Here is a 19194-nt window from a genome sequence, read left to right on the forward strand (position 1 = left end):
GCCCACTGGCCATTCCTAGCAAAGGTATAGGGGCTTTGCCCCCAACACTATTCTAAATAAGGTATAGGGGCTTTGCCCCCAACACTATTCTAAATATGTTGGTTGATACCACCTGGCTTTTTAATGGGGAAGGACACTTCATGCTGGCCCTGCTTTCTAGAAAATGCTAGGCTGAAGAGAGTCTTCTATGTCTAGAGAAAGTTATTCTGTGTAATTTTCAAAAATATCTTTTTTTTTTCTCAAGTATGGTTTTTTCCCCTGATTTCAATTTTTAATTTCAATTCTTTTTTTCCAATTTCCCTGTACTGGCTGAATCCACATGGTTGGACTCAGAGTAAATAAGGCATTAGTAGTTGTGAAGGATGAAGGGGAACACCCGAAGCTCCTCTCCAGCTTCCATCAGGTACCATGCTGCAGCAGCTCACATTCTGCAAGCGCCCGTGCCTGAGTGCAGCCCTGTTCTGCTGGCAGTGTTTGCAGATGGCCACTGTTGTGCCGTGGCAGGGGACAGTGGATGACAACTCAATGGGGAGCAGAGATTTATCAGCTTTTACTCACCTAATGCCACCCCCGCCACGCCTCGTTCCATGGAGAGGTGCGGACACTACTCTGCGCTAATGCTAATAAAGCTGGACCTGGCAGCACTACTTATGACTTCTCAAGCTTGCTTGGGCATATAAAGTTGAGTACAACACACACATCCATATTCTCTCTTCTCTCACAGACACAGCTACACAGACATGGGGACCTGCACTGGCTGGCACCCACCCGCACCAGGCACAGTCTTGCACACGCATTTGCGAACATGCTGAGGAGAAGTGCACATACAGGCACTGGCTGACATGGACACAGATGTCTATGCATGCCTCCATTTAGCCAGCTGAACTATTGGCCCAACACCATTAATAAACCTTCAGGGGTTCTTTTTTTTCCTTTTCTTTTTTTTCTTTTTTTTAAACTAATGCTAAAACTCTGGGAATAACCACACTGATGAGGTTTGAATCCTTCTGGTGATTTCTGCCCATCCCACCCCCACCCCCCCTACAACTGCACCAAGCAGCCCAAGTCCTCTGTGGGCTGTAGCTGAGTATTTACACCAGTGGAGACCATGGGCCCAGTGAGTCCACCCTGTTTACAGGGATGAAGGATTAACTGTCTGCCGAGTCCTCTGATGGATGGGTCTGTCATCCTTCAGGTGCCTCCTGCACCCACCGTGACTGCACAGCTTGGCTGCAAGACCCCACACCAGCCTCCACAGGCAGACTCCATGGTTTCCCACATATCCATCCCCAGCTGAGCTGATTGAGAAACGCTATCTTCAAGATACTAAGGCTTATTTTTTTCAAAAAAATATCTCTATTTACACAAGACAATAAAATCTGAGCAGCTTTCCCCCGAGAAGCTTTTGCCAAGCAGAGCTGCTGCTGGACACATGTGCCAGTCCCTATTTACACACAACAGCTTTGCTTGACAGTACCCTGTTGGCAAGTTCAGCTTCTTCTGGTGTAAGGACTATTTCTTTGTCCCTCTTTTCCTTTCCTTGTTAGCTCTTTGCACAGACAGGTCTGTATTTACAACAGTAACCTGGATCCAGTGGGTTCACTTTATACAGCCCAGCTTGCAAGCACGGTGAGGGGCTCAGGATGGTGGAGTGAGCACGCTCAGCCATCTTTAAGTGCTATCAAGTTGCAAAGTCAACGTTTGGAGCAGATGAAACTAATTTCTTATTACAAAAGACAATTTTCACCCGTTCTGCTCATCTCTAAAAAACAGGCGAGCGACCAAACGGTGAGGGCACTTTCCAGGGCACTGCCATGCACAGGGCAGCAGGAATCCCAGCTGGACTGTTTTCTCCTTGGGGATGCAAGGGTTTGCTGAGGGTTTTGTTGAGGCTAGTTTCTCCTGCCTCTCCTGTTGCGCGATCCCAAGTGAGGGATGGGTAAACTGAGGCACAGAGGGGCTGAGGTGGTACGCTGGCATGGGCTTGCTGAGGCAGGCTTGTTGGGTGCCCCAGGTGCTAGATGACACTGTCTTCCATGGTGACTCGCCTGAAGACTGGCTCCTGCTTGGGCGTCCTTCCACTTTCTGCGAAAGACAAGGGGAGAGCAGGTAAAGCCCCAGAACAGGACCCTCAAGCAACCACCAGCTATTTTCAAGACCATTTCCACCCCCAGACAAACTAAAGAATGCCTGGGCTTGCCTTGCAAAGGAAGGCTTGCTCAGAACAGGTGAATGTATTTATGGGTCAACATCCCATCAGGAATCTCCTCCCATCCTTTTTGCTGAATTTGGTGCTACAGTTTTGCTTAGCTTTAGCCCCACATGAGCCAGTTATTTGTTGAATGGTGTAAGGACCGACAGCATCAACCACTGCTGCCCATCGCTCTGCAGAAGAAGGGTGATGCCAAGGTGCCTTTTGTTCCTCTGGGTTTAGCCCAGCTCAAGCAAGGAGAGCACAGAGCTGAGCAGCAGCCACCAGCTTGTACCAACCCAATAGGCTTGTTTTAGCAATCTGCATTTTTTGTAGTGTGTTCACCTCCAGCCCCCCCTTAATGATAAATAGTCAGTATAAATGACTGCAGAATAAACAGATTTGTTTTGCTATCAGACACTATCTGAAGGGCACTTTACATCCTGAGTGCTCTGCTTTACAGCTGCCTCTATAATCACTGAAGCCCCAGGGAGGAAAACACCTCCTTTCACAAGTGCAGGTTGGAAAGACACAGCCGCATGCATTTTGGGGTGAACACATGCAGGCTTCTTCATAAATAATATTTCAGGGAGAGGTTAAGATAGGCTAGACACATTCAAGAAGAATCAAGTGGTATCTTGGAGCCATTTTCTAAGCATAAATGATTTCACTCCATTTCCCAGCCACCCAAATATATGTTGCTCTGTATGGCATAATAGAGAATAATACAGGGAAAGTGGTGCGGGCAGAACCGGCAACTATTCAGGCATCTCCCAGCTTGGCTATTTTGACTGATCTTTTTAATCTTTGAGGAGGAAGGACTTTCATCCTTTCCTTGTTGCTCATCTCTTTTGTTTTCTTTTTTTTTTCCCAAGCAGTGGGATGCATTTTCTCCTTTCATTTCCACTGCTGCTGCTAGCTTGGTGGGCTGCTTTGCATTGCAGCTCAAACTGTCAACAGCTGAAAATGCCTGGGTGCACGGTGTATCTTGGGGAAAAAAAAATCAAATATTCCACCTATTTAATATGAAGCACTCCTCCTGGCTGATATCAACAGCAGCTTAAGCAACGAGGCCTTTTATCTCTAAGTAAGAATGGCAGCAACACAAGCAAGGAGGTGGGTGAGGGGAAGGTGACCAAAGGGCAGAGCTGAGGCGCTTGCAAGGAAAGCAACTCTTCCATTTATCAGGGAGGGACCCTCTCAAAAAAAAGGCCTGCTTGGTGGCAAACTGTATTTTTTTAGGTGAGGAAACGAGGGGCTGGCCAGAGCAGGCATCCAACAGCCACAGCCAGGCTGTAGCCTGCCTCAAATTAGCCTCCTGTCGCACATGGGGTAATCTCATACAACCTTGCACTTCTCTCCAGATGCCCACAGAAACCACCTGAGAAACTGCTTCTGGCATATTTCAGCCAAAGGACAAAGCCTTGCCAGAAATCAGAGGCTTTTTCTTTTAATTCCCCCCACACAAAGTCCATTTACCCACACCCCCTCTGCAGCTTTCGTGCAACCAAGTCCTATGACATGTTTTGGGTGCAGTGCTGCTGCTTCCCAAGGGGCATAACCAAACATCTTCCACCCCGTTCATTGACCGCTTAGTTTTCCACATTCATTCCTCCCCCCCCCCCAGTCCATCAGTGGATGCTACCACAGGCTCACGCCTACTGAAAGGTGAAGCCTCTGCTGCTGGTGGGACACAAAGGCTACAGGGTTTATGCCTGCATTGAACTTTCCTGCCACAGTGACCCAACTTAAACTCTGCCTGAGATGCTTCCAAGAGAAGTAGGAAAAGACAGGCTGAAAACAGTTTTATTATAGCCAGAATTTATCCATCGAGCATCCTGCTGCTGGAAATAACCTTTCCAAAGTTGTAACTTAAGATGCAGTGGATTTTAAGTGGCAGTCGGAGATACAGGGTCATCTGTACAAGTACTCCCATGCACACCAGCTGAGGAGGTTGTGCAGTAGCTATGTTTGTTTTATATTCTAAGTTGCTGTTCAGGGTTTTAAGCAACGCTGTCAAAATACCAAGCATTTGCTTCCAACACATAATAATTGCTCTGTATACCAGCATGTTTTGTTTATTTATTGAGGTTTTAGCTTGGGTTTTTACATGTGTACAGTGTATTTAAGGAGTAGAAATATAAGAAAAGGAAATATGTGGAGGATGAAGAAATAAAAAGGCAGCAAATACTTAGGATGATTGTTTGGGGTTTTTTTTGTTCTTTGCATTTTGCTGAAGAAGACTATCACCATCTGTCTGGCATACCAAATACAGTAAACAGTAAGCACCTGTAAAAAACTATTTTGATGTGAAAAAGGAAGATTTCCAAGCTATCCTGGCTAGTCTCAATATTTCAGCTTTAAACAGACTATCTCTTCTGCACTGGGATGACAAATGATCTGGTGTATGATCCATGCATCCCTAGGGCTTGCCAAAGCCTTTGGAAGAGCAAAACTGGTCCTACACCAGCTACCTGTGCTGAACAAAATGTCTCTCAGTCCAGAATGGTGAGTGCTGCTGGTTTTTCAGGGGTACCCCAGTGCTCTCCCCTGACTGCATTGGTAGTGCCCCTGCTGAGGACAGTCACCACTCACACAGCCATCACTGCCTTTCCTGGGAGCACTAATCACAGATTTTTTCTGGTTTCAGCTTTGCGCTGCAGGATGTTCTCCATGCTGTTACCAGAGAGCCTGCGACAACATGACATTTATATAATGTTCATGAGCACAGAACATTATATAATGTTCATGAGCACAGAGACTATTTAAACCCTAAAATATTCATTAAATAAAATTTGCATAGAGTCTAGCTGAATGCAGCAGATAGCTAAAAATAAAGAACTTTCCTTTCTAAAGGTAAGGAGGAGATCAGGGTGTGACAGATGACCAAGACGGTGCTCTTAAGCTTTCCTGAGAAAGGTTTTTAATAAGATGAGCTATCTTTTTATCCCTGTTGACTAGACAATTCTACAGGTTATTATATTCTTTATAAACTAGTGAGATCAAGAGCATATGGGGATGTGTGAGAGAAAGGCCAGCTGGCCAGAGAAGAGGGAGGGGGATGCAGGCAACAGGGACACATATGGAGACACAGAAGGACCCCCACGAGCTCTCTGCCTCCCACCACTACCAAGGTTTCCCCTGGCCCTGTGAAGCATCTCACTGCTTATTACCTGGGGGCAGGGAGGAAAGAAAAAGATTGGTTAACAACTTCAAAGAATTAAAAGCAATCAAAAGGCAGAAATTAGCAGTATCATGGTAAGTAATATTGTCTACAAAATGCCTCCAAAGCTGTGATGAACACCCTCCCTTCCCAGCAACCCTCCAGTCTACATAGTCTTTACTAGCATGTCTTTCACCTTGTGTTTCTCCTTCACATGTTTCAGGGAGATTTTTACAGTCTCTTATGGCTCTTGAAGAAAATGGGTAGGAATTGCCTGCTAGAGTCAAAGTGTCCTTAAGTAGTAAACTGATGCATCAGCTCATTATGGGGTAGTCTGCAATGGGATTACAAAGGAAAAATAACCCAGTCCTGTGCAAATTAGAAGGACCAAGTGAAAAAAGGGATTCACAACTTGCAAAGAATCCCAAGATGATTTTCAGGAAAATGCAAGGCATGGAGCCTTGCACTTCTCCACTCTCCTCTTTCCACTGCAAAAAAGGCTTTCTGAAGAGACAACTCAAGCAAGGGATTGACAATCCTCCCTCCAAACATGCCTGGCAACCTATGCTTCCCAAAGGTGGTCCCGTGTTTCAGAAAGCGGTCTGTGTATTGTTTGATGTTTTCATCAAGCACTACCTGTTTGCTTCTATTCTGTTTGTTTCACTGAAAGTGGGATGCTTAATGCAGTTGAATGATGAAGATTTAATCCCCTCCCTATAAGGCAAATCTGGTTGTTTTTGTCTTGTTAAATGAAGCTCTACAAAGGAAGAACCATCCAGTACTGGGTTGATTATCCCCATCAACCCAGCTTGCAAAGTTATGTGCCCCAAGCATGAGCATGGATTTAATACCATAATCACCACTGCCTCTTCATCAAGCTGTTTTCTCACATCCCTGCCTTGGCTCAGCGTTAAGAAATGCCTTAGAAGTTTTTTAGCTCTCCCTCCTACCCCAGGAGCATTGTAGGCACTGAGGACTTAACAGTGACTTGATTTTCACATGCTGCAGTCTGCATAGAACACACCACTATATTGCCAGTCATGTAATAATTATATCTAGTGAGCTATTTATCAACAAGCAGAAACCTTCACCATGCCCATAATCAACTATCTGACACAACAAAGTCTGTTCTCAAGGGAAAAAAAACCAGCCAAAAATAATCTGCATCCTGCTCCCCATTTTTGGCTTAATAAAATTAAAATGCATAATATCTATTTTCCCTCTATTTTGTGATTCAGCTGTTTCCAAAGCTATAAGAAGCACCAACAGTGAATCCTATGGTGTCAGAACGGCCCGGGGACAGAAATAATCAGCTTGAAAATAAGCAGCATTTTTTGCAATCAAAGTGCTAATGGGCATGGTAGGCTGGCAGAGGGAAGTGTGAGTGAGAAGAACAGCCTGCACACTGATAAATCTGAAATACACAGAAAGGCTGGGGAAGAATGACCGTTTGTAGTAAAGGAAGTCAAAGATTTTTCAGTAGGACAAAATCATCCCATAGCAAATCCACCACTGCTTCGTTCTTTCATAGTTTCAGGGACACTGGTAAATGCTGTGCTGATCACCTGCCTCCACTTTATCACGATGATATTTGTTAAGGCATATCTCACCCTCTGCATGAATTCAATCCGTCCATATTACTGGAAAACTATTTTTTGAGTCTAATTCAGTAAAAGAGTTTTTACATTCTCCAAAGTAGGAAGTACTTCAATTATTTAAGGCCTCAGCAGCCTCTACTGGGCTGCTACATGGATTGCTATGACCACGTGAGTCTGAAACACCTGCTTTGCCTGCACGCATAGGTCTACTGCACTGTCTTCCATCGCTGCTGGCATGGAAAATAAAATGAAACAGGGAGGCAGCATCAAGTGCAAGAGCGTGACCTGACTGGCCAGTGGCTGTTCTGCTATGAAGTGAGGTGATTCCCAATATTCCAACAGGAAATGCGCCCTTGCCAAAACCGAGACCTGGCAAGAGCCGCTCTTGTGATCAGTGCTTGGTCAGAAATGAAGTTTCCCCCCCAAGATGTTTTGGCCAGAGTGGCTGGTTGCAGGAAGGATGCAGGTGACTTAAACCAGACTCTTTTGTAGGCCATGAATACCACCAAATACCACCACCACTGGTCCTCACCCCCAACAGGACTCTGCTGAGCAGCACCAAGCAGCACAGTCCTAACGCGAGGACAACCCTGTGATGGAGCAGAGCTGCTCTGCTGCTGCATTTATCCTCCAATACTGGGAATGTCTTGTCTAACACAGGCCTCACCCACCTGCTCCAAGTCTTTTGGCTTTTACCCAACATGATGGCACTTTGATAGACGCAGTTTGGACAGAGGGAGCCCCAAGCCCCAAAGCCCGGGGCATGGGAGGGCTTTGTGAAAAATCACGTACTGAAAAATCGTTACCAGTTGTGTCCAGAGGTGGTTATTTTCCCTGTCAACCTTCCTAGTCTATTTTGTGGCTTTCTGTTTTCCTGATTGCTCTTGAGGGATTTGAAGGGGGAGGCTGGAGGAGAGCAGGAAAGCGCCAGTGGGCCACTGGCAGTGGTGGGACGGGAAGGGCGATGTGGCCGAGGATGGTGATGGTGCTTGGCATATGCCCGGAGCAAGAAAATAACGAGACAGCAAACAATGACCGAGAAGGCCTAACGGGGACTTGTTTTACTCTTTGACATGCTACCAGCAGTTTTTAAATCTCTGAAGAACCCAAATAAAAAAAAAAAAAAAACAAAACCAAAAAAACCCCAAAACCCCCATTACAATGATTAAAAGATACGACACATGAAACACTATACTCAAATCATCCGCGTGTCGTTGGCTACTTTATACAGTAGGCACAAAACAGACCTAGAATCACCTGCAACAAATGTCAACCAATGTTGTTCGCCCCTAAACAGATACCACCAGCCTGATATTTCTAGTCAGCCATAGCTGCATAACCTTTGTGCTTAAATTGCTCAGCTTAGGCCTCCTTTCTTTGGCATTGTTCACCCATGCCATAAAGGAGTGGAGACTCATACTGAAGACAGTAATGGAGAGAGGAACAACAACAACAAAAAAAAGAGAGATTAATTGTACAGTACATACATACAGTATCTTCTAAATCGTGATCAGTTGTTTATTGGTTGGCAAACAAGCTTCACTTTTACAACAAATATTAGTAATGAGGTCATTCAACTGTTGAGACCGTACAAAATGGATCATAAATTAAAAAAAAAAAAAAAGGAAAAAAAAAAGAAGAAGAATTCATACTCCGTGCTGCTAATTTACCTCCAGAAAGCCTATGTTACTTAAAAATCCTGTCAAATAAATAAATTTCCTGTTAGGAAAAATAATGAACAGAAGACTTTTTATTAAAAATCACTGCAAAGTACTTTTTAGCTCACTACGTGTCAATCTATTTTCTTCTTAACCACTGCAGTACAAGTGCCTAAACCGGGACCAGACTGAGCCGAGAAGCCCTTTGCTCCTCCAGGGATATGGCCGTCTCCTGTAGAACCCCCACTACGACTATAAAAAAACCCTCTCAGTCCCTGGATGTGACCTGATGGCCTGGCTGAGGGGCTACTTGCTTCACAGGATTATCATCATGATTGGTTGTGCACCGACAAAGAGGAAGTTTGCCCTGCTCTAGTCTGCCAAAAGGTCTGCTGGCAATATGCCAGCTAAAAAAAGTTATACAGCAAGGAAATAAAAAGATTGCCTTGGCTGAAAAGAAATGGTGATGGTGACTAAAAATGGTCCTTACAAAGTGATGTTTGGGGTTTTTTTTTGCCCAGTGAGATTTTTTTTTTACTGGGATGGGGAGGGGAGAAAGGGGAGGGGCAGTGGGAGAGACAAAACAAAATTAAAAAAAAAAGAGGAGTTATGAAAAACCTTGCTCCTACTGGTAGACAAACTTACAAGACCAGCACAACAGAAAAAAGTTCTTATTTTTTTTCCACTACATTAACAGGGACGCAAGTTCTGGAGGAACAGAAAGCAGACTATATGTGCAATGCTAGTATCTGTACATTACATAGAAATTGTTCGCTTCTCTTTTTCTGCCATTAGTTTTTATCATCCGTTAATACAGTAAAATGTAAAATATGCCTTTAGCACAGGATTCTAGGATTCCCTTCCATCTCATTAAATTTGTTTATGTTTTGTTTGCTCCCACAGCAAAGGGCGCTGCAGTGAAACCAAGTTGTGAGTGACCATAACCCATGATGTGATCTGGATTGGTAAGAAAGAGTTTTGCTAGCTTGTTTTATGCAGCGCTCCCACCTAGATGCGCCATCGCTACTAGTTTCAAATGCACATTTTTGGCCTTTTATAATTTTTTTTCCCTCTTAAATCAGGTCCTCGGTATTAAGAGCAACACAGCATCAAGGATTGTTTAAACAAACACGGCATAACTTGAGAAGGCCACGAAGTGTGCCGTTATCTATCTCTTTCATTAACATAATGAAGTCTGTCTGGAGGGAAGAAGGATGGGAAGATAAGGGGGGGGCGTGGGCAGCAGTTACTGTCCTCTCCGGGCCGGCCTAAAAATTCCAGTAAAAAAAGTCTGAGAATTTCCTTTTGAACAGCATGAAGATTTAGGAGTACACACAATATTACCACTGCTTGGATTAACTCAGAACAGTAAACCGAGCATTTATGGAGAGGCTTTTAGTTGTCTCTTTGCTTAATTTTTTGCTGAATCTTCTATAGACTAGTGACCAAGTGAGCGGGTCCTTTTGCGTTGCCGTCCGGGGGTGTTCCCTCTTTGTTTGGCGGGACTATAAAACCATCGCTGCTGCCTCGACCTAGCTGGTAGTAAGTGTGTAGCTGATGGACGTGATTCCTGGAGCCAAGGTTGGGCATGCTTTTGTAGTAAACATCGTCGGCATCGCCACCGCCACTTTTGGCTGGCGGAGGATCGGTCTGGGTGCTGGCAGTGACGCTTTCTGTAATGGGCATGCCAGCCAGCGCGGGCATACTGGTGTAGAGAGAATCCCTGTTGGGCGACTGGAGGTCGTCCGTGTGCTCGTTGGTCAGCAAAGGGAAAAAGCTCTCACTGTTGTCTTGCGGGATGCGCCGCCGACTGTAGAGGTGGGGCTGGTGGTTGTCTGCCGAGTACATCCGGGGAGGCAGCAGCGGGGCGTCTGACTCCTCGTGGATGAGCTCCAGGCCCAGGCTCTCCTCGTGGGTGAAGGAGGTGGCGTCATCCAGCACGATGGCGTCGTCCTCGCTCCCACCGCCCACACTGTTGACGAGTTTGTTCATCAAGTTGCGGCTCTGCTCACTGGAGCGCTCATGGTTGTTCAGGTAGGAAGGGATGTAGTTGGAGGTGAGTTCCTTCAGGATCTTTTTCTCGAGGGCGTTCTCCGTGTGGTTGTACCCACGGTCAAGGATTTGCACGCAGTTGCTGAGGTACTCGCCGCTGGCGATGCTGTAGCTGTTGCCGTGATTACCATTCAGTGGTAGAGTATCCGTGACACTTGTATCCCTGGCATTGTTCAGAAGCCCCTCTGAAAAACATTACACAAGAGAGGGTGACTTGTACAAACAGGACACTCATGCGGGACGTGCACACTCAAACCCCCTTCCTAGGCTGCCGCGGCTGCTGGGGCTACGCAGCAAAGGAGAGTGTCGCGGCCAAAACAGGAGGTCACAGCTCCGGCTAACCCGCTGGTGGTCAAGGCCTTCCCACCAAAAAAAAAAAGGAGAGCACTGTCAAGTATGTGACTTCATGTGGCAACAGACAGCCGGAAGGATAACCTCTCCTGGCCTATATCTCCTACAACTCTTGTGCTTGACTCTATGTATTCCTGGGGAGCTGAAAAAAACAGATGACCCTCAGCTGGTCCAAACTGCACTGGCTCCAGGCGCTTTGGAGGAAGGGGGTAATTCCTCCCAGCTGAGGGAGGAATTATTTGTAGCCCAACCTTATCACTGCCCAAACTTTGTTTGGGAGTGTATCCTTCCTAGAGGAAAAAAATCCGTTCTCCCCTTTTGCTGAGGAAGCTGTCAGGGTAAAGACATAAGGCCTGAATGAAGGGATTCAGGGATCAGAAAGGCGAAGGCACAAAATGCTTCCTGTCCCAGGCTTTTTTGGAAGAAGGCTAAATGCCCTACGTATTCTGCCACAAGGGCACAACCAAAATTATTTACTCCACACTGGCCAGGTGGGGATTTTCTAATATAATTGATGTTGGAGGCAGCTGTTCTGGGGCCTTGTGAAGCCTTTAAAAATAGCTCCTATTCCACTTGCAAAGTTAAAGCAGAGGGTTCAGTGGAGGGTACAGCAAGTACCATCACTGACATGTTATTGCGGGCTCAGGGGAACCTGTGAGGAGTAACAGGGTATCAGGGTGCCCTCAATCTAACTGCCCATCACATCTCCAAAGGTGTCTCAACACCGACAACATAAGGCTGGAGCTCAGCTCTTTCCCAAAGCACTACAGGAGATGGAGAAGTGCTTTGAGAGCAATGCCAGCATGAGTGGGCAAGGGAGAAGAAAATCAGGCCCAGCAGTTAAGCTACCACGTTTTCTTTTTTGGGACTACTGGCCTCCTTGGAAGGAGTAAAGGAGTGGGGGGGCATGAAATAACTTATCAACCTTTCCACTAAGGGCTTTGGGCATCGCTCAAAACTGGCAAGCAACTCCCAGCAAGCCATGGTAGATCAGAAAAGCCATTAAACTGACAATTTCAGATGAACAGTTGCTCATACCATGCTGAGTACATGGCATGTGTACCTTCTGAAAATACAGGACTCGGTCTATATCTGTGATGGAGTAGTTGCTGTATGTCAAGGGCTGGAAAGCACTACTGAAGGCTTCTTGCTTTTGAGTGAAATGCCCCAAATGTGTTGGTCGCCATTTAGGTTTCTGAAGTTTAGAGGGTGCTGCTGTATCCTGTGTTCCCCAGCAAATGAGGGAGCTATGCCAAAAACTCAACTAGCCATCACAGATATAGAGCAAAGCCGTTGATTTTCACGGTGAAAGCTCTCCAACTGAGTCACGATGCTTGGGGAGAAATGAAAAGTGAGCATTTTGGGAGGAGGACCGTATGTAATGGGTGACAGGTACAACAGCATCTGTTTGATGGTTACGTTGAGTAACATATGCATTGAGGCACTGAGCACTGTGCTTCTGCTGCCAATGCATAGATCTGGGGTTTGGTGCAGAAATAAAATGGAGGCATTGCAGGTGAGAACAGAGTGGGGTTTGCAGTAAAACACGCCATATAAAAATGCCATGACCTTGCAAATAAAAATGTGAAGTTTAAAAAAATATCATACACACAACTATATGAGAAACTACACTGGGTAAATGATATCACAAAAATGAAAAATAAACAAAGAAAGCATCATCTAATCTCATCTATATATATATGTACGCATACATATATATATATACACATACGTACATACACACGCATACACATATATACATATGTATATTCATATTCTTTTGATTTCAAAACTGTGAGATTAATTTCCTTTATTAACTACATCATCTATATGTGATGCAATAAAAGTGAACTAAAAAAAATTACATTTGATATGCAATGTTTAGCTTTACTCCCATACTTGTCTCTCTGTAGGGCTCTAAACGACAGCATGAAGAAAAGGAAAGAAAAAACAACAAGTAAGCTTACAGCGACAGTAGGAGAAACATGAGTAAAAAGCAAATTGATGATATGCAGAAAAGAGAGTTAACAGAAATAATTTCCACTGCCCAGAATACATGAATTTGTTACAAGGTTTATTTCAGGTTAAAAATATTGACATTTTAGACAGAAAAAAATATTTTACGCGCAATATTCAATAGACTACATTTTTATTTTAAAAATTATCACATTTAAACCGTTTTCCAATGCCGTTATAAAATGTTCAGCGTGCAACACAAATGAAGAAATAATGCCTGGAAATTTAAGAAAAGCCTAAAGCTCGTAACGGTCATGCTTGAAAAGACAGGCACTGTCATAGTCACTTCCAAAGTCTTAAAATGAATGGCTTTACTTACTGTTAGTTATAATAACCCCTGGTAGTTGAAACTGAAATCTGTTTCCTTGCTAAAAATGTTTTGCCGTCCATCCTTTGTAAGAGTGGTTTGTTAGAGTATGACTTTGTTCATCATAGGGCTGCTGGCATTGTACAGACTTTGGTAAGTCTGGATTTTATTTTAACCAAACACATGGCAAACTACATGGACTTTGCAAAAAAAAAAAAAAAAAAAGTAAGAGGAATAGTAGTTTGAATAATGGCATTGCTAAATGAAGCTATTGAAAAGAAAGGCTTAAACGAGAAGAGCAAGAGATTAAGATGAAGAGACAGTGATAACGCTCAGCTTCCCACTTTGCAGTGGTCTGTGGTACACTGGGTTTTAACTAGAGCTCGTTAATGCTCATTAATGCTTGTTAATGCCTTATCTCAAAATTAGTTCTCACAAAAGCTGTTGGGCCATTTGTAGAAACTCCTGTGTTGGAGAGACCCTGCCAGTGTGTGTCCATCAGCTTTCAATGGCAGTGAGCACTCAGTCCCTCACCTACCACCTCCTCTTTCCTCTGTGCTGTGTGTCCTATCAAGCAATCGCTTATGCCACTGGGAAATAGGACTTTGGCCTTTTAGGGTCTGATTCTCCACCTCTTTCCAAGGGTATTTTTTTTAGAACTTCCTGCTCCTAGTGTTTCTTTACCACAGAGGTGGCAGCTTCAGCTTACGCAAAGATCAGATTTTAAAACACATATCTGGGGAGGGGGAAAGAAATGGGTGGAGCAGTTCAATCCCATTTCTTGACAGTGCCCTGCCTTGTCCATGGGCAGCACCAGAAGTGGTATATGAAGGTGCAGAAAAAATCACAGCCTTAGTAATGTGGGATGAGTTAGCTGGATGATGTTAGCTAACGATTAATAAATTAATTTACTGATAATCACCGCATGCCAACCACAGCCAAGGTACACCCAGAGATGATGACAGCATCTACTTTTACAATGCACTATCACCACTTTAGCATGCCTGCTGGTGCAGCATCTGGAAATCCCAAAGGACCCCCAAGGCCATTAGGCCTGGTTGATTTTGCTAACCTTCATTTCTGCTGTGAGAGCTCCTAATATTCACAGTTTTTAATTGTCCAGGGACAGTAACCAGTTTGAAAAGCAATAGCTACACCAGTTCTGCTCCCTCTGAAGTCAATGGCAGAGTTCCAGGGGCTTAAATGGGACCAGTATTGGTCCACTCTCTTCACTTCCCATGAATGAAGCCTGGATAGGTTTCTCTGTTACTCATATAGCTGTGTTGAACAGAATAGCACTTGTAAAACAATGACCCTATTTTTGTGGAATAAAATGCTGTTAGCTTAGGTAACTGTATCAGAAGCTAGTATTAAAAATTAGAAGAACACATGATTATTAAAATACACATAAAACCTTTCTGTCACTTTTCTGCCCAAATCACTTGGATTCAGCTGAGACACCCAGACCTGAACATCAGGACTTTTCTTAAGCCACATGCTAAAGACCTCATATTACCTGCTGCCATTTGATTTAAAAGTCTCCCACACCTCAAAGTTATCATGTAAAGAAACTAGTCAGAACATCAAAGCTCATTTTGACATTTGCGGTACACTTAAGTTCTTAAAATCTAGAGCATTTCATGCTTAACAGTAGCTCTTTTTTGAAAAAAGCATTCTTGGAAGCAAATTTATGGCACAAACTTAGCATAGTTAAGGAAATTGATGAACAGCAAAAAGGTCAAACACGTGTGCTTTTCTTGTGCTTTGAATGCAAATACTCTAGTGATACAGTTCAACTTCTATTACTGTCATAACAATATGCTGCCATATAGTACAAAAGGGATTTTCCTGCTTGCATTACAACCATCATTGTTTTCCCTTCCTTGGAGATTCTTTACTGGAATGTGATGCCTTCATTGGGAACAGAGAGCTGACAGAGTGCTGACACACTTGCGCTTGAACGCAGTGTTACTCTGCAGTGATTCAGCCACCTTACAAGTAAGACAAAAAAAAAATAAAAATCCCATGGAAGTGGCAGAGCAGGATGCAGCCACTGACAGACAGGAGCTCCATGCTCCAGTCAGAGCTCCATGCTCCCCAGCTCCTCCTCAGGTCCTGCTTAAACGCTTCTGCCTCTCCCTCACAGAAGCATCAGGACATCAGCTTACAAACACTGTCCCTTCCCACAGACAGAGCAGAGACAAACATGTAGGTGACAAAAGAGTGATTTCTATACCAGAAACCTATGTGAGGTACAACTGACTCTGCCTGTTTATTTTCTGTTGCCAAAAGGAGGATATCAAAGAGCATCTAGTTTCCCTACATCTTTTTTCTATTATTTTTTTTCCCTAATAGCACATATAAAACATATTACTGCAAACGGCAAAACACTTCTTATAGTATCTCAGCTCTGCTCTTTGGAGCTGACCTACACTCCTTGCTTCAGCTGTCATTTTTCTTAGAGATCAAGGGCAGTTTTGTTTTATTTTGCGTTTTTCTCCCTGCACAAGCCAGTGCACCGCTGACCACATTTCTCTATGCCATTTCAAACAAGAGCAGCTTTGGTGGCAAAGGCCATTTTAGCTTCACTTACCTTCAAAGGTGTTCCTGTTTCTGAAATGAATGGTTTGACAAGAAAATGTGCTGACAACAAAGAGAGGAATGGATGCATTCAACAAAACACACACACGCAAGACCAAAACAATAAAAAAGCAAGGAGACTGGAAAAAAAAATAAAAATCAAACCACTGTGAATGCTTTGAGTAAAACTGACGAGAGTCTTTCAAAGTGGATTTGATCGCTCATGGAAAAATAGCATCTGGAAGATGGAAAGATGCATTGAAATGAAAGGAAGGGGAGGGGATCTTTTTTTGTGCCCAGTTCAAAAAAAAAAAAGTGTGTGTGCGTGGGGAGAGAAAAAGAAAAAAGGAAGAAAAAAAAAGAAAGAAATGGGCCAAAATAAGCCACAGAAAATGGAATTCTCACTAGAAAAATTAGAGAGAAACTCCAGCACACCTTGTGCGTTGTACATGCTGACAGAAGGGTTGTTATAGACCGCCGATTCCCCGAGCAATGTATTATAAGGGTTGTTAGTGCCATGAGGACGAAGCAGAGCATTGGTTATAAGATGATTAGCCATGGCTCCTGGAGCAGCCCGATAGAAAGACAGAGAAAAAAACAACAAAAAAGGTCAATCAGGCAAATGTGGTATTAAAAAAAAGGGAAAAAGAACATTTAGAATGACAACAGTTGAAATAGTCCTGATTACAAGCAGCCAGCTAATTAGACTTGGAAAACTGTATGCCACTAAAGCAGAACAGATGTTACTGACGATGCACAAATCCAAACCAATGCAAAAGAAAATGTATCAGAAAGCGGATAAGCTACATTTATGGTGGTTTCCCAGTCGCTCGGAGTGTAAGCAAGGCTGCGCCCACATGCTTGCTACAAAGAAAGAAAGAAAGATGGCAGCCTACACAATGTGGGGGGGAAAAACTCTCCGGAAAGTGCCAAATGAATAAAAAAAATATATATAATGACTAACAGACAACAGCACATTCAACTCCCACTATGTGCTAGAATCTCTTTTACCAGTCCTTCGCAACACATCTAAAATCAAAAAAGCAGAATTAAAGAGAAAGGTTGGAGAATGCAGCCTCTCTGAAGGCTCTCAGCATTTATCAGAGAGCAGCTGTTCCTCATGTCTAAGAGGGCAAGTTTCACTTCAGCAGCTTCTCTGACACCCCCATCAAGAACATCCACAACCACCCAAATCCATCCTTGAAGGCGAGAGCACTGCAGCTCCATCAGGCATTTCTATCAGGAATGAGAGTGGCCACAGAGATAAATGTTTCAAGGCTCTCTGTGTGCCCCACAAACACCTTGTTTCCCCATTCTTGGATCTCTTTGTTGCCGCTTCCAAGTTCTCAGACAGCAGTTGTCTTTGGCTCTTTGGTTTATCTCTAGGAGATGCAGGCCTCTGGACTTGAGTTTTTCAGGATCATCACAGCTTGGCAGGCAGCTGCCAAGACCTACTTGATTCCTATTACAGGCATCAACCTATGAAACAAAGTCTGCCCAACCACCTTTTAGATACCTACAGGATGAAAAAAAGCCTTAAGCCCTTGCTTTGAATCTCTTCTAGTATCCAAAGATATGACTGAATTCAAAAGCTTGCCCTCAGGGGCATTCTCACTGCCATCAGTAGAGATCTAGAACAGGAATACTCAAGGGCAACCATGGTTTTTAACCTCCAGGAATAAACTGTTAAGACAAAACACCAGGAAAGTAAGTAATTGGTGGGGCAACTAGAGCTAGCTAGGACAGGACTGTCAGAGGGCTCAGGTGACCTGGCTGTCACTAACATCTGATAGCCTCAACCCAAACAAGTAACTGAAAAGCCAGTCCTCAAGCCCAGTAACCCTGGCATAAATGCCTTTGCCAATATCTGGGGCATGGAGACCCCCCATCTGCCGCTTTTAGGTGTGGAGGAGGTGGCCCTGTGCTGTGGCGAAGGCTGTCTTTGCAAGGCATGTGGGGCACTGGGTACAATCTCTTCTTCTCTGCAACTCATTACCTGATTTTTCTTTCCTTTGCATTCTTTTTTTTTTTTTTTTTTTTTGATGGAATTGCTCAGGATATATAAGCCTCAAGGCTCCCTTAGCAGGGAGTTCTCTGAAAGCTCAAACCTTGTAATTATTTACAGAAAGGCAAAAACTGGCCAAACCTAAGGCTAGGTGGAGGCCTCCAGAGATGCCTCCTGCAGTGCTTGTATGTAGGCCTGGGATGGCACTTTTCTGTGTCTGCAGAGGTAGAGGAGTCTTACCTCTCCCTCATCACCCCCAGCCCTTCCTAGCCCCTGGCATATGGCATTAGCAGATCACTTAATCGGTCTTTTGAGCACAGGACAAAGTAGAAGGCGGTGCTGTATGGGGCTGCATGCCAGGGAGGCTCCTCAACACATGCAGCTGGAAAAAAAAGACTTGTTTTCTCTCACCTGATATTTTTGTCTATGCTGATGGAAAGCAAGATGAGCTGCTGTGTTTGGAAATAAGGAAACAAAGCTGTCTCCTGTAAGAAAACATTATATGAATGCTTAACTAAGGAACCTTGAATGTAACTAACAGGTAAACGAGTCAATTCTTTCTTTATGGTAATGTGTTTTCTATCAATCTCACATACATCTGGAATGAGGGACTGTAGGAACCATTTATTTTTTTCCACTAGTTTTATACCAGTGAGTTCTAAGTCCATTAAAATTGTTTCTGCTTTCATCCCACTTTTAATCAAGCTGGGCCATAAAAGATTCAAAAAGGGGCTCACTTTTATATAAGTAATGAGAATGTCCAAGAGTTAATGCCAGCCATAAACTCAGAAGTGATATAATCCTCCCATCTGAGATTTAACCCAATCTCCAGCTCAGTCTCGATGAGATTTGATATGAAGAATATACCCACAGTGGGGTTTTGAGCACTTTAGCTTGAGGCGCTTTTAAATGCCAACTGCCAGAAAGAGCATCTCACTCAATATATCTGCGGCCTGATCTGGTCTAGTGAACCCAAGCAGGCAGGAACAAGCTGAGCTGATCCCACCATGGCTGGGCAGGTCAAGCTGTTTTGCATGAGGAATGGCCTGTGACAAGACAGAAGGGATCAATCTGTGTCAGCACTTAACGCTTTGCTCGCCTACATTTGTCAGTGTGGTGGACTCTGAAGTGAGCTGAATTCACACAAATACTGCTCTTTCTGGCTGTCAAAAACTAGATAGTTTCTGGTAATTTTTAATACAGATACATGATTCTGACGATAAACTTGGCAAAAAAGGTTGAAAATCCAGAATAAGCAGGTCATTTTTGCTCT

At 44.0% G+C, this 19194-nt stretch overlaps 1 protein-coding gene across 23 annotated transcripts in view; it reads right to left on the reverse strand.

Annotated features, from left to right (window-relative positions):
• Positions 1-261: 261 nt before the first annotated feature.
• Positions 262-19194, reverse strand: part of ADGRL3 (adhesion G protein-coupled receptor L3) — a 512372-nt gene continuing 493439 nt past the window's right edge. For 6 of the 23 annotated variants that reach the window (XM_027725031.2, XM_039382044.1, XM_039382047.1 and 3 more), the window contains 3 exons: positions 16352-16480; positions 12913-12930; positions 8446-10847 (listed from right to left, as the gene is read on the reverse strand). In XM_027725031.2, the coding sequence (XP_027580832.1) occupies positions 10042-10847; positions 12913-12930; positions 16352-16480 (953 nt within the window). In that variant the 3' untranslated portion in view covers positions 8446-10041. Of the gene's footprint in view, positions 2086-8445; positions 10848-12878; positions 12931-16351; positions 16481-19194 lie in introns of those variants that run through there. The other 17 variants (XM_039382055.1, XM_039382053.1, XM_039382054.1 and 14 more) reach the window with 8 other exon arrangements.

The sequence above is a fragment of the Pipra filicauda genome, unplaced genomic scaffold, assembly GCF_003945595.2.
Source record: "Pipra filicauda isolate LSUMZ 115617 unplaced genomic scaffold, ASM394559v2 scaffold252_size1811890_pilon, whole genome shotgun sequence".
Lineage (NCBI taxonomy): Eukaryota > Metazoa > Chordata > Aves > Passeriformes > Pipridae > Pipra > Pipra filicauda.